The sequence below is a fragment of the Panthera pardus genome, unplaced genomic scaffold, assembly GCF_024362965.1.
Source record: "Panthera pardus isolate Hobbes unplaced genomic scaffold, ASM2436296v1 HiC_scaffold_26, whole genome shotgun sequence".
NCBI classification, from domain to species: domain Eukaryota; kingdom Metazoa; phylum Chordata; class Mammalia; order Carnivora; family Felidae; genus Panthera; species Panthera pardus.
In genome coordinates this window covers 27,711,843-27,727,144 of record NW_026526832.1, presented here as the reverse complement: position 1 = coordinate 27,727,144, position 15,302 = coordinate 27,711,843, and the positions used below count along the sequence as shown (strand labels likewise).

Here is a 15,302-nt window from a genome sequence, read left to right as displayed (position 1 = left end):
AACTACATGTAGCATTAGGCACCTAGGCAGCAAGTGCTAATGGATTTTAATTCAGAAAAAGAGGGCATAAAGAGTTCCCATGTACTTTACATGAATAGCAAAAACAAGGATGGCTGTTTCTCCTTGTAGGATCTATGCCATGTAAAAGGGGACACGTGACGGGGAAGGCTGAGCTCTGCTGCCTCTTGAGCTGTGAGAAGAGTCTTGTTCTGTCCTCCCTACTGGAATGCCAAATAGAAGGAGGCAGACTTGGGGGGACTTTGACCTGACACACGGGAGGGAGTTCCCACCAAGGGCTGCTCAGGACTCTGACGTGGCTCCTAATCAAGCTTGAAATGACCACAGCTAATTGCATTAATTTGCTTTCCTTCAGGCAGAATGGGGAAACAGAATAGCAAACTGGCCCCTGAAGTGATGGAGGACCTGGTGAAGAGCACAGAGTTTAACGAGCATGAGCTCAAGCAGTGGTACAAAGGATTCCTCAAGGACTGTCCAAGTGGGAGGCTGAACCTCGAGGAATTTCAGCAACTCTACGTGAAGGTAAATGGTTTCCACCTCTTGTTTTCTTAAGGCCACAAAATGCAGTCTTCATGAAATGTAGCTTCCTATGGAATTACAACTCCAAGTAGCCTATCTGTTTCAACCTGGTGGTTTTCCAACCAAAAGGAAAAAATGGACATTTTTAAAAATGCAAAGGGGTGTGTTTTTTCCAGACGTAAGTCAAGCAGTTTCTGAATAAGAAGAGTAATTGTTCAGCCAAAACACTGACTAGAGTTCAGAAGATGACAGTGTTGGGTGAAGGAACAGTAGAAATCTCAGATAATACAGTGTTTGCTGATGATTGTTGACAAGCTGTTAATTATACTATTGTTTGGCTTGTTAAAAGTATCTGCACCTCTCTCCATTAAAGAGAAAGTACCTGGGCCCTTTTTCACTACAAGGTGTCTTCCTATATGCAGATAAGAAAAAAACCTAGATTCCCACATCAGCACATTTGGAAAGGGGTAGGGAGGTCCGGTATACATTTGGGCATCAAGGTCTACAAAATGAACTCTTAACTCAGCATTTTGTACCGTTTACAAGTGAATCTTACCCTGGACATTAGATAAAACTGTTCCATGGCAGGCATAATTTCTACTGCAATGGTATTATTTTGGTTTGTCTGAGTTTATCAGTTGTATTGTTTCTAGATTTGGCAGGATCTAAGACATTCTATCTTGTGTACACTTACCTAACGCTAGCCTTGTGGAAAAAATGCATTGTTTTTCTTTTAACTTTTTCTGACTAAAATACCAAATAGAAAACGTTGCTTTTATCCTTTAAGTGTAGCAATCAGTTTGAGCAGTTGAACCATCCGCATGAATATATGTGTGGAGGATGATTGTATAGGCATTGTTTTCACCTCCTGAAGTTGAATGTTTCACATAGCTTGTGGTCTGGCAATTCCATCCTTGCACAAGCAGGGACACGTATAAGAATGCTCATAGCTGCACTGTTCACAATAGCAAAACTGGGAAACAACCCAAATGCCCATCAGAGGGAGAGTGGAAAATAAACTGTGATGTATTCACATAGCAGTCAAAACAGTTGATCTGTAGTGACACCAAAACGTTAAGTGCAAAAAGTGAGTCTTAAAATATTCTAAATTAAACACAAAGAAGGTTACAAAAATATTTTACAAGACTACCAATAAATGCAATAAAATCATATAAAAAGGAAAGCAAGATTGATGAATACGGGATCCAGACTGGTGGCCACATCCAATGGGGAAGAGGCAAGGGACAGGATAGGAGTAGGGCCACAGGGGTAGATACAGATTGTATCCATGTTGTAGCTGCGGTTTCGGGTGGTGAGTTTGCAGATGGGCGCTTATTGCATGATTAAAAGCTCAATAACCCTGTAAGGACCACTGATGAGTGTCAGGGACACAGAATTCTCATTAATACAAAGCTGAGCAGCTGGGGGCCGCAGGTAAATACAAAACTATCTCCTTAAATGTGTGTCAAAAGGTACCCTTAGGGTGGCCTGTGTGTATATCATAAGATCACTGTGCCATTTCTAAGATCGAAGAAATTAGTTTTTATCGTGTAGAGCTCTTTCAGGTAGAGGTGCTGAGAAGTGCATTTATTGTTCAATTGATATAAATTGCTTTTGCAGAGAAGTGGGATCATTTGCATTTTCTTAAGTGATTAGACCACTCTCCATAGTTTTGAAAGTCACATCTTCTAACATTTTATCACCCAGGAGTTAGCCTGAGCCTCACAACTGTCTTCACTCTCAGCCCCAAGGGAAGTACAGACAAATGAGATTTGTCAAAGCTACTTTCATATCACTGGAGGTCATGCAAGCTGTCACTGTGTTTAAGAAAGCTCTGTGTGCCACATTCCTCACTATTTGTTTCAAATGAGAGCAGTTTGCCTTTGAAGAAAGAGTTGAAATGCAGGAAATGAGGTATTTCATTTACACACTGAAAGTACTCAGCACTGGAAGAGCACCAGCCTCAAGATGGGGGGCGGGGGGCATATAAACATTAAACACGGCTCAGCTGTGGTACAACTGATGTATATCTACCAACATCATCCACCTCCTCCACCTCTCTCACTCCACCCCAGAATGGACTTTTTTATTCCAAGAAGAGAATATATGACTTTCTGAGTGGAGTTTAGATTCCTGGCAGCCTCTTCACAACCATATTCAAACTCAGCCTATGCTCTTCTGTCAAATAGTCAGAAAGCAAGCAAAGTCTTCTTGTCCTTCCAGAGTTGTCCAAGGACATCATACAAAGCAGAACCACAGAGGAAATATGCCGTGTACACAGGGAGAGGAGAAGAAAAAAAAAAAAGACAGCTCCGATATGCTAGAAGGCAGAAGCCCAGAGAAAGATGTGGATTGTGTAATGAGGCTCAAGAGAGGGGCTAACAGAAAAAACTTCCTTTAATGCTGCTGAAAAGTGCAAATATTTGGCAAGTCACGGTCCTTACCCTGGTGAACAGGCACGTTTCTGTAGTTCCTTGTGTCTCAGTGTGGACACTGAGACATCCTAGAATCCGGCTGAGCGAGCAACTCTGCCTGTGGCCGCTGCCCTCCTGTCTGGGTAGTCAGCCTGGTGCGGGTACGGTCACCAGTATGACCCATTTCAGGCTCTAGGAGAGACACCTGGCTGCTGTAGAACCACTCTTTTCAGGGTGTGGGGAGGAGCAAAATAATGGGAAAGGCCCCTCTGCAAGGCCCAGAGCCACAAACTCTCAACTTCAGAAGCCTTTGCATCCAAAATGTAAAGGAACCCCTTCCTTAAGTCCATGTTTCAAAATGTTTAAAACTGAGGTTCAGAAAAATGAGGCCTGGTGTCATAGAAAGAGGGAAGGTAGGACACGTATTAAAGATGGGCTTGCCAACCGTCCCCGCAGCCCACAGCCCTGCCTCATGACTGGATTCCATGGCAGCCCCCATCAGCCCACTCCAGCCCCTCCAACATACAGCTGCAGGAGCGAGCTTCGCAAAACACAGGTCTGGGCACGGGTCTTCCTTGTTAGGCTCATTCTTTAGTCCTGTAGACCATAGTCACCCCATTTCAATCAACATGAGACCCAGTGGTTAGGATAGAGCCTGCCACAGAGCAAACATCAGTAAGCGTTTGTTGAGTGAATTATATTAAATGCTGACTGCGTATCTCCTTCTCAGGGAGCTTGTAGTGAAGACATACAGAAATGACTAATGGATGGTCCTGCCTGTCCTCCAGGATCTCACAGGTTAATTGAGAGGACACAGTTAAGCCCAATACAAGGCAGAATGACATAAATGCTTGTTGGTGGGGCAAAAGGAGAGGTTAATTTCAAAATGAAATACTAAAATAAGAAGCTAATTTATGCAATGATTAAAAGCAAACTTTTAGCCTTTTGGAAGATAAAACGTCTGAGTAGATAGTTTTTTTTTTTTTTTTTTTTTTTACCTTTTTCAACCTTGGTACCATGTTTATTTTACAAAAATATATTGATGGGGGGCGCCTGGGTGGCTCAGTTGAGCGTCTGGCTTTGGCTCGGGTCATGATCTTGCGGTTCGTGGGTTTGAGCCCCGCGTCGGGCTCTGGGCTGACAGCTCGGAGCCTGGAGCCTGCTTCGGATTCTGTCTCCCCTCTGTCTGCCTCTCTGCTGCTTGCACTCTGTCTCTTGCATTGTCTCAAAAATAAACGTTTAAAAAAACTTAAAAAAAAAATATTGATGGAATCCCATTCAATAAGAAATTTTCTGGGCCTGAAGCTTTGGAAATGTAAGTCTACTCACCAAAACTCTATTGACACAACTACTCAGAGACATGTATTAAAACAAATAAAAAGAAATGATGTCACAGACTCTGGAGCACCTAAATGTTTTATGATAAAGATCTTTTGATAGACCAAGGAAGATTTTTCTAGTTAATGATGTATCAAAACCATATTCTATAATTCTTTATAGAGTTTTAGAACTTAACTCGCAAATTGTGTTCTTATGCCTAAAAACCAGTATCAGAAGAAAAAGGCATGCTTTCTGGAAGTTATATGCAAACATATAAATGTAAGATTTTACGTATAAAATCTTTGTTTTATAGAATATGAAATAAAACATTTGCATTTCATTCTGCCCTGTTTACTGTGCGACTTTGGACAAGTGACTTGGCAAATGAGAAAACTGATCTACATCCATGACCAATTCAAACTTGAATGTGTATTGGGGCACCTGGGTGGCTCAGTCGATTAAGCATCCGACTTTGGCTCAGGTCATAATCTCACAGTTTGTGAGTTCGAACCCCACATTGGGCTCTGTGCTGACAACTCAGAGCCTGGGGCCTGCTTCAGACTCTGTGTCTCCCTCTCTCTCTGCCCCTCCCCCCCCCCTCAAAAATAAACAAACATTAAAAAAATTACAAAAAAACTTGAATGTGTATCAAAATCACTTGGGCTATTTAATCAGCAGATTGATGAACACCTTCCTCAGTGTTGCTGTTTTACTGGGCCTAGGACAGAGCCCCAATAAATGGATTTCTAGTAAGACCTCACAGACAGTTCTAATGGAGAAAATCCATGATGGACTTGCTGAGAAGTGCTGGCCTAGAGTTTAACCTGGGAGTATCCTTGGGTTGGCTTCTGGAATTCTGTACATGCTGAGATGGTATGTAAAAGTCTGTATACTCTTTTGGGATAGCTTTCATCAGATTTATAAAGTGTTCGGTAGTCTGAAGAAAGGTTAAGAATCACCAAAGATGCTTCTAACCACTGTCAGGCTGACATTCTAATTCCCACCAGAGCAGAGTTAGTGTGTCTTACACACTAACAAAGGGAGAAACATCTCCTTTTGAACTATACTTTCAAATGAACTTACCTGGCAGAAAATAAGAATGCAAGTTTCTTATCTGCACCTCGTTAAATTGGTTTCCAGTTTGCAGGCGAAGTTTTCCTGATTTGGGGACCTTAATTAACTTGTGTTTTATTCAGAGCCCCATGGAAATGAAAATGGGAAGGCCCCAATAAGATAAAATGTGATCCCTCCCTGTTATTCTCTCCTAAGCACACCTATGTGCCGGATACCGTGTAGGCGTGAATCCACCGGGAATGTCAGGGTTCCTTCCCTTGGGCCTCTGTGGTCTGGACTGCCCTCAAGAACCTGATAGGTGAGTGTAGGCTTCATATATAAATATATCTATGATTGTGAGGAGGCCCATGAAAGACAAGGAAGGGTCTCTGGGCCCAGGGAGGGCTGGCAGGGAAGGTGATATTGAAGCTAATCCTCGAAAGAAAGGTGGTTTGGACATAAGAATCTGTAGGTCTGTCTGGAAACTCAAGAATCCCACTGACCAGAATTCAAAAAGCTGGAATAAAAAATGATTATTGTGTTTGAGAGCCCCTTCCTATGATGTTGGCAGGAGGCCCACAGACTGAGTATATTAGGCTGAAACAAAAGTATAACAAAACAGAACAAACAGCTCGAAAGCTTCTCCCAGGAGAGCCTTCCTTGATCTCTCCATTCTCAAAGCAGAAGAGTCTCTTCCTCTGCTTTCCTGTGACTTTGGTCCCCCCACCTCCTTTCACAAGGATATTATGTCTTTAAAGCACAACTATGCAAGCTTTTCTCACCTCACTAGCAAGAGCCCTTCTCCATCCCCCAGAGCCTACAGTGCTATTGGTGTTTTGCCTGATTACACATAAATGTGGTGTCGTTTAACCAGAAGCCTGGATGTGTACCTGCCTCGGCCATACACTAGCCGTGTAAACTTGGGAAAGTCTTATGCTTAAAGGTTTGTTAAATAAATCAACAAAACACTCTGACTCTCTGTTTCCTAATCTGTCAAATGGGGAGACTATTCTGAGTGCTATTAACTTAATGTGAGAGACAACCAAAGTGCTTTGTAAACAGCAAATCATCTTGTCCTGGAGAGGCTCAGCAGTGGCTTGAGCTCAGGCACATGGGCGTGGGAGGGCTTCCAGATGCCAGATTGCCCAATCTCTTGGGCTGTGACATCAGGAGCTGGCTCCCCCATATATTTTATCAAAAGAAAATGTGACAGAGCTGGCTATTATGGCTTCTCAACATCTGATTCCAATCAATTTTGAAAATAAAACTCTTGGCTCAAAACAGATTTTTGGATGATCAGTTTTCAGGGATTCAGACTGCTTGTTCCTAAGAGGTAATTAGGAGTAGGTAGGCCTTATTAAAAATTTGTCGGGCAGAACTATATACAGAAACATTTTAATTCCTTCGGGAAATAGACATTACATAAGACACAAAATGTCATCCAGATTGGGCTGGTGAGGACGTTGCAATTTTTAGTGAGAACCTGGGAATTCATTTCCATTTGGAATGTTTGCCAACATGATTGAGGCTGCACTTCAGCTTGAATTAATGTGGAAAACAAGAGTTAGGGACTGAAATCTTGAGGAAGAAATGACAATAAAGTTGTAGTTCTGGGAAAGCAAGGTCCCATGTGAGGCTCTAAAGCATTTTATTATGGTGAGATTGTCTCAGGGAATAGTTGGCTACCAGTGCGTCTTGCATTGGAGAGAGCATTTATCCTAGAGGGGTAGAAGTGATAACCTTCTCCTGTCTCACAGGGTGTGAAATTATTTTGGATGGCTTCCAAAATAAAAACCTTGGGATTTTGCTTTCCAATGATAGGGCAGGTGTCAGTTAGAGAGATATCAATGGCCATTGCAGCCATGATATCCAAAGGAATGCTCTTAGATGATACCTCAACTTCTCTGCCCTCAGGATACGTTTACACAGGAGGAAATTGAAGCCCTTGGGAGTGGGGGGGGGGGGGGAGGAGTCCAAGATGGAGCTGTTTCTTTATCGCTCCAGTTAACGCCCCAGATGCTGTGCCTCAACTCCAGCCTGATTATGGAGGTTTCAAGCCAGAAGGACCTACTCTCCCTCTAGCAATTCTCTGCAGCTAATTGTTAAAGAACAATCCATTTCTCATTGGAAATAGAGCCAAAGAGGCAGAAGTAGCCCATTTCTATTACAGAATTGGATTTGAAGATACAAAATCATGTCCGGACCTCTCACTGTAAAACTGCTTTACAGTGGATTTGTCTGACCCTTTGAAAGGGTGACAGGGGTTTGATCTGATACCATTGACCCATCTTGGTGGGAATCATTTCCTCCCTACCTTCCTGTGGCCCACTGAATGCCTGCTAGAAGAATGCTCACTGTCGTTGATTATTTGCTCTCATGTCTCCACTTGGAATGGGTCTTGGACCATTGGCATTTCTCTCTAAAGGTAGTTATAGAGCTTGGATCCCCATCCTTGTGACCACCTAATATTGCTATGAATCGTGTCCTGTCCTGAGCTCTAAGTCACTTTTCCCATCTCAGATGAAATGCAGTCCTAAATGGGGGAGAAATGGAGGAGGTCAGCAGCAAAATAGGGCTAAATCTACCTACAAAATATCCAAGGGCCTCATTAGCTCTAATGTAAGAGAATCCGTCTGCAGATAGTAATCCGGAGAAGCTATTAGCAGTCTCCCACCTTCAGCAAACACTATCAAGTGGTATCTATAACAAATTTGTAGCCGAGAGCCATGGGGTTGCATAATGTGAGTCAGATTGCCTCACTCACTTAAAGGCCTAGCAGAACAGTCTATATAGATAGCAGAAAGATAACAGAGAAAGTTCTATTTGTCCCAAGACCAGTGCAGATAATCCAGCCTAGCAAATTTCTGTATAAGTATCTTCAGTGAAGATTTCAAGATACCTTGAAATATAGGTAGGATCTGTAGCTCTTAAGGATTTCCTTAAGAGGCGGGACAATCTAAGCAAGGCACAAGGGCAGGGAGACCCGGGGATGGTATGGGACATACTCAGCAAGTCGCTGTGTTGGCTGAAATGTCAAGTGACCAAACAGGTATCACAGGAAAAGTGAGGTTGGAGATGTGAGTGGGGCCCAATACAGAGGTCAATAAGAGCCAGAAAAGCCCTGAAGTCCTGAATATTGTGGACAAAGCAAACAGATGGTTTCCTGCCAAGATGTGTTAGATGACCATGGACGTTCGGGTGACCTGGTGTTGTATGCTTCTTAAAACAACATAACGACAGTGTCAGGCCCGAGCAGTTCATTTTCATTTCCCTTGTAAGTGTTCTTGGTGACTCAGTGAGTAAGGCTGCAGGAGCTCACAGTGTGCCCTCAAGCGAACAACTTAGAAAAGGTTGGCTGAGTTATTCAGTGGGTATTTATTGTCTGTACCTTGTCTGTGCTGCACAAGACTAAACACAGAGACAACCAGCAAGTCCCATGCTGTCTGGGGAGATAAAGCCTCCCAAACAGCCAAATGCGGAGAGCTAAGTAGGATATGAGTCAGTGAGAGCTTTGGGAGCTCAGGGGAGGAGGAGGGAGACACAGCATCAGGGAGGGTCCGGCAAGGCTTCCTGGGTGGAGGAGAAGAAGGGTGATGTGCAAGCTGGGTGCTGAGATCCCCCGAAGAACTTAGACAGGTGAAAACACTCTCTCAGGTCTCAAGACCCTGATCTTGGAATGACCGGGACACTGCTCAGGGACATTTTGAAATTGTACTTCACGTAACCTGTCTGCCCAGGCAGCCTCTCCGTCTCCTCCCTTCAGTGCCAGTCACTGACCCCACCCCCCAGGCTAGTCCAGTTCTCACCCTGGTCCAGTTCCAAGCAGAGCTGCTGGCTGGGGGCCCTCCACTTCGTAGGGGAGCAAGACTTTCCTGGGTCTTTGTTTCTGTCACAGAGAGGAGCTGGTGGTGACTTGCTGAGAAGAAGGTGAATTTGTTAAATCTCCTGGGGTGGAAACAGCGACGCTGGGTGCTCTGTGAAGGCCAGGAGGCCTGGTCTGTGCAATCAGCTACATCTATGAAGTCAGGCCCCTCTGCCCCCTCCTTGTAGATGAAATTCCTTTTCTCTCAACTAAAAAGTGAGCGCAACATGTTTTGGTTTGAAACTAAAGACAAATGGATGGTGTTATTAGTGTGGTTTAAGTTGTTTTCAGGGAAAAATGCAAGCTAGGTATTGTCCTGTGTTTTTGTGTATATATTTTACTACTAAATGACAAAAAGATATAAGGTAAGGTTATGCGTATTATCATTTTGGGCTTGGATCCCTCTATCAGAGACCCAGAGAGTGGCTTAGAGTGGCTTAGGATATGTACGTGTTACTGAAAAGGTGGCTTCTTTTGTGGAAAGGCAGCCCTGATGCCAGACACAGCAGTCTGAACTGGGGGGAGAGGGGATGGTTAAAGAGCTGAGAGTTCTAGCACAGGGCCCTCCACTCCACCCCCCCCCCTTTTTTTTTTCTCAGCTTCTGAAGCTGTTAAATGATTCTTTGCATGTCCCTTGCAAGGGCTTGACATTAAAGGTGCTCAATGAATGCTCAATGAGGTCACTCTCATTAGTACTGGAGCCTTGAGGACTGGTGACAGGAGCACAGGGTGAGGACACTGGCCTCACCGTGTGCTTCTACATCAGAAATCTTTCATGGTCTGTTCGGCTCTGTGAGGCCTCAAGTGGCCATCTGCTCCAGGGGACTGTCCCTCCCTTTGCAGAGAGCTGTCTTGGCCTTCAGTCATGAGAACCAGCCTTCCCCAGGTTTCCTTTGTAAGCCTTCCAGTCTGGTCCAGCTCCTGTGTGGAAAGAGGGGAAGGGAGGAAGAGAAGAGCCTGCCCCAGGCACAGGTGCTGGAGGGAAGGCTCCCAGCGGTTGGGGAGGTGAGCCAGCTGAGCCAGTCCACCCCTCCCTGCGCTTCTCTGCAGCAGACACGAACAGCCTGAAGGTGTTACATTAACTCCAGAGAAGGGCTATGGGAGAACATGACATCCTCTGAACACAGCATCCAAACAGTGTCCCTGGGTCGGGTGGCATAGCCCCCACTGAGGGCTGACCCAGAGGGACAGGATCCCATTTGAGGCAAAGCATCCCAACACTAGATATTAAGGCAGATGGCAGAGAAGGTTTTATCTTGTGCAATCAAGTTTACTGTCTGCTCTAGGGGACTGTCACATGCACAAATGTTTTGATTTGAAAATAAAGATAAATGGTTTGTTTTATCAGTATGGTTCACAGTGTTTCCACAGTCACCTGGTGGGGGCGTGCTGGTTGGCTTTACAACATAAAACACCATAGAAACTAGGCACACTTTAGGTCCTTTCTAGAATAAATCAGAGGGTGGCTAGATGCACAGATGAATAATAAATAGGTGATAATATCCAGCATTAATTGAATGCTTATTGAGTGTCAGGCTCTGTTCCAAGCATAGCACTCTGAATATATTACTCATTTGATCCTCACAAGGGTGTATGAGGAAGGTATTACGATTGCCTCCATTTTACAAATGAGGTAACTGAGGCACAAGCTGGTTAGTAACTTTCCCAAGGTCACACAACATTCAAATGCAGACAGTTGGACTCTACTGCTAGTGCTCTTTACGAGGTTGGTGGATCCTTGATGGAAATCTCAGGTGGCCTGATCCCTGCTCTTACGGGTGGTTTGTGTGGTTTTTTTAAGCATAGCCTTTAATTAAAAAAACATTCAAATAAATGACCAGTGTGGTTTCAGATGACTTACAGCTGGAGTATGGCAGGGGGAAGGAGTAAGAGGTATGGGGTCAGAGATGAGTCTGCATCCTGGCTCTGCTGCTCCCCTGCTGCTGGGCTGTGGATAATTCTTCATTCTCCAAGTCCATATTTCCCCATCAGACAACAGAAGGCCTACTTTTGTTGCCTCCCAGTGTACTCATGAGGGCCAATGATGCAGAGTCTGACAGTGTGAGAGCTCTTGTTGGCTGTGTTGGACTTGGGTCAGTGGAAAACCTGGTGGGTTGACTATCTTATGAGATTGGAGAAGCCCACCCACCATGAAGAATTGGAACTTCCTCTTCAAGTACATTTAATGACCACAAATTATGAGATCATGCCCATAATGGGTGGCACTGACCTAAAGAGACATGGAGGGGTGGCTTGATTAAATAGAGGTGTCAAACATGATTGGTCATCTACCCAATGGCCATCCTCCTCTCCTCTCTTCTTTCTCTCTGGTTGTGGCCAGCCTCCCACTGTAGAAGCTAAGAATCCAGGTAAACACTCTCCTAGCCTGCTTTGCATATAGTATGTGGGCATGTTACCTTATCCTAGTGAGAAGGGATGTAAGAAAAGATCTGCTGGGGGGTTAGGAAGGTAGTGTAAAATATTTTCTTCACTCATTAAAAGACTAGCATGCTGGTGTCTGTGCTGTGCATATGATACCTGAAGAAACTATAGTTAACTTTCAACACTTAAGAGAGATATTGCATCCAAGCTGAACATGGTAGAGTAGAAAGATAGAAAGAACCTGGGCCCTTGGTGATATCCAAGATCTGTGGGATCAGTCCTGAAACAATATCTGGACCAAATGTTTTGTGGGATACTTGACTTTTTATGGTTTAGGCCACCTTTAGTTGGTCTTCTGTTCCTTGTAGGAGAAAGCATCCTACTTAATAAAAGAAAGATGAGAATGAGAGGCAGAAGCCCCAGTCCTGGTCAGGACAATGCTGCTAACAAGCTGTATGATTCTGGGCCAGTTACCAACCTCTCTGAGTCATAGACTCTCAGTTTATTGAAAAGCCTGGTAATCCCCACCCTATCTCCCTCAGAACATTTGTGGGACCACATGAGACATTTTTTGAGCCCCACCAGCTACTTTTTCTGGAGATCTAGAAATGAATAAAATATAGTACAAAGGCAGATATGAGAGTGAACTCCATGTCCAACAGACAGAAGTTCAGTATTGCTCAGAAGAAGAGAATGAGGGGATGAGAGATAGAAGGTGAGGTGTAGGCACAGCCTCAGTTTCTCCCTCTGTAAAATGAGGTAGAGAGCCATATGACCTCTTAAGTTCACTTCTAATGCCAAGATCCTAGAAGTCGAGGGGGGCTGTCGCTGTTAGAGCTCTGCTAAACATGAATGTCCCTGTACTATAGGTCACTTGGCTTTCTAGCAGTTTTCCTGTACAACTACCCACAGGGACAGAGACTGTATCTTATTCATTGCTGTATCCCCAGCAATCAAAGACAAAAATTGGTTGGTTGACAGAACACATTAATAAATAAATAAAAGGCCCTCTCTTATAGATTAACTGAAATTCAATCTGAAGAATAACTGAAAAGAAGGAAACATTTTATAGTGTGTTATCCAGAATAATAAACCCACAGAGATTCATAGTGAACCATGTTGATGTAGAATACTTAAATAAGCAGGATGCAACATAACATATCAGGATCACATTCGCAGAGTCAAGTGGCTAGCTAATTTTCTTAGGAAGATGTGAGGCACTAGCCAGCAAGAGTAGTCCATGGACTTCCTTAAATATTATTTCCCCAAAGAGGAGATGAAAGGCTAAAATGTAAAACTAGAGATGTCTTATATGAAAAAGCTAGCTGATGATTTGGAAATTAGGCTGGTGACGTTTCAGTTTGGAATGAGATTATCAGAGAAAAGTGTGAAAACTGAAAGGATTTTAGAAGAAATGCAAGGGAGATCATAAAAGACATAGATGGTCTCTGAAAATAGATGACTGTGCCTGCTTTCTAAGTAAATCTCACTGCATAGTCAAGGTAGGACTTATTTTTATCCATATTTTTTAAAAAAAGTGACATGTCTACCAGGCACACAATAAATGATGACACCTTGTTAGAGCTAATAGGTTGTGGCTTTACGGCTTGGCCTCAGTCAAATCTCCTGTGGACTCAGAAGCGGTGCCCAGAGACATCTTTCAAGATGACACAGCTGGGTTGCTGGGGTAACTCACTAGATGAGGATTCAGCCAGCTTTGGACAGATTACATAAGACAAAACCAGGGGATGTCTTGGAGTGTTAAGGGATGACAGGAGTTGTGGTCATTGTCCATTCAGCTTTCAGGATGAGGACAATGGGGGGACTTTGGGAGTGGGTTGCATTAGCCACCTGAACCAGCCACCTGAATAGAAAAATCTTGGTGTCCAGACTAATGAAGAATGTCCTGGGTAACTAGGGATTCCAGCTAATACAGAATTAACATGATATATCTCAAGCAAGGATGACCGTTTTCATAAAAATCAGTCTTATCATTTCCTCTTAAGGTTTCAAAGATATCGAAGATGCCCAATTATTTTGTGTTAGAGACATATGTTAATATATGTTTATTGTTCAAATGGATGAATGACTTCCTTGAAGTCCTTCCTTGAAGGACCAAACTCAATTGAATTAATAACTGAAAATGAAGATCCTGCTGAGTGAGTGTGTGAGAGAGAGATATTATACATATACACACAAATACACATGTATATATTCAATTTATGTATGAGAGGGTGCCTAGGTTAAGATAAAAGTTCAACTGAGTATGACAGACTCATGTGGTTTCAACATGACTAAAGACTGTTTTTCTCTCACAGAAAGTCCAAGCCAGCTTTGCAGCGCTGCTCCGCAGCCATCAGAAATTCAATCCCCTTCTCTCCTGCTGCCCCTTCCTAGGGCATTGCTCTGATTCACATGACCCCAAGTAGCTCACCACAGTCTCACCTTCCAGCTAGTGGGAAGGACAAGACAGAAGGAATGGGAGAATATATCCCTCCCTTTAAGGGCAAGCCCCAGAAATTGCACACATCACCTCAGCCATATCCAGGACTCAGTCTCAGGGCAACACCCAGCTGCAAGGGACACTGGGAAAGTAGCCTTAATTTGGGATGGCCATGTGCCTAGCTAAGAAGTCAAGGACTCTGAAAGGAGAGAAAGCTAGATGGAAGACAGCTAGCAGTCTCTGCCCAGAAGGTACATTTTTGGAGGGTGTCTGTCAACAGCCTCTCTTCTAAAGGTCAGGTGCAAGATATACAGCTGGGGTGCCATTTGAGCTTCTCTGTGGATGAGATTTGAGGCCAGGACAAGCAGAAATGGACTCACTCTGTGTGTGTAATTCTTCTTTACTGAGAGTAAGTGATGCCAAGATAACTCTACTCTGCTGCCTGCCCTGGGCCTGACAACCTCCCCAGGTCTTCACTCTGTTGTACTGGGGCCTGATGGAAACTTCAACTAAATAGAGAGTTTAATTGTGGCCATAAAGGTACCAACAATTGGTCACTACATATGTGTCAGTCAGTGGAGTTTGTTTTTTAAACGTGAGAAACTGTTGTCCATAATTTACTAAAATATTAACCCCTGTAGCTCTGCCCTCTTCCTGTACCTACTCCCCAAATCTTTGTCCCCACTGAGGTGCCTCTACAGGGTGTGCAGTGGACTGGTGGACAATGATTAGTGCTGGCATTTCTCTCCTGGTGTCAGTTTGGCAGCAGAGGCATGTATTTGCCTACATGACTTGAGCACAACATGAGAAGCAGGCCTGCGGTGGCATTAGGCAAATGTAGCATCATGAGGGACAAACACTTAACAATGGGTGAGAGATGCTGAGACATAGGATCTGTAGTCACGCTCATAGTAAGATTTACCAGTGCAGAATGACTTCTTGGTCTTTGTATTCCATCCATCCATCCATCCATCCATCCATCCATCCATCCTTCCATCTAGCTGATCCACGCATCCACCCATCCACCCATCCACCCAGCCAGCCAGCCAGCCAGCCAACCAACCAGCTAATCCATCCATCCATTTATTCATTAAACTTATCAAGCATCTCCTCTACAACATTCTCAAATTAAGAACTGGCGTCACTGAAATGAACCAACAGTCATGGCTACTCACTCAAGCTGTTCAGTTGATGGGGGAGCCTGTCAATGAAACTGGAAATGGTGATACATTGAGGTAAATGTTGTGCTAGTTTCCGTGAAAAATGGGTAGTGCTGGGAAGAGGCTCTAAG

The 15,302-nt window shown here is 43.9% G+C and overlaps 1 protein-coding gene across 1 annotated transcript in view; it reads left to right on the top strand.

Moving 5' to 3' along the window:
- The window catches only part of VSNL1 (visinin like 1), a 97,412-nt gene that overhangs the window by 38,459 nt on the left and 43,651 nt on the right, over nucleotides 1-15,302 (top strand). The window contains exon 2 of the mRNA XM_019451381.2: nucleotides 374-540. Coding sequence (XP_019306926.1) covers nucleotides 379-540 — 162 coding nt within the window. The 5' untranslated portion in view covers nucleotides 374-378. The remainder of the gene's footprint in view (nucleotides 1-373; nucleotides 541-15,302) is intronic.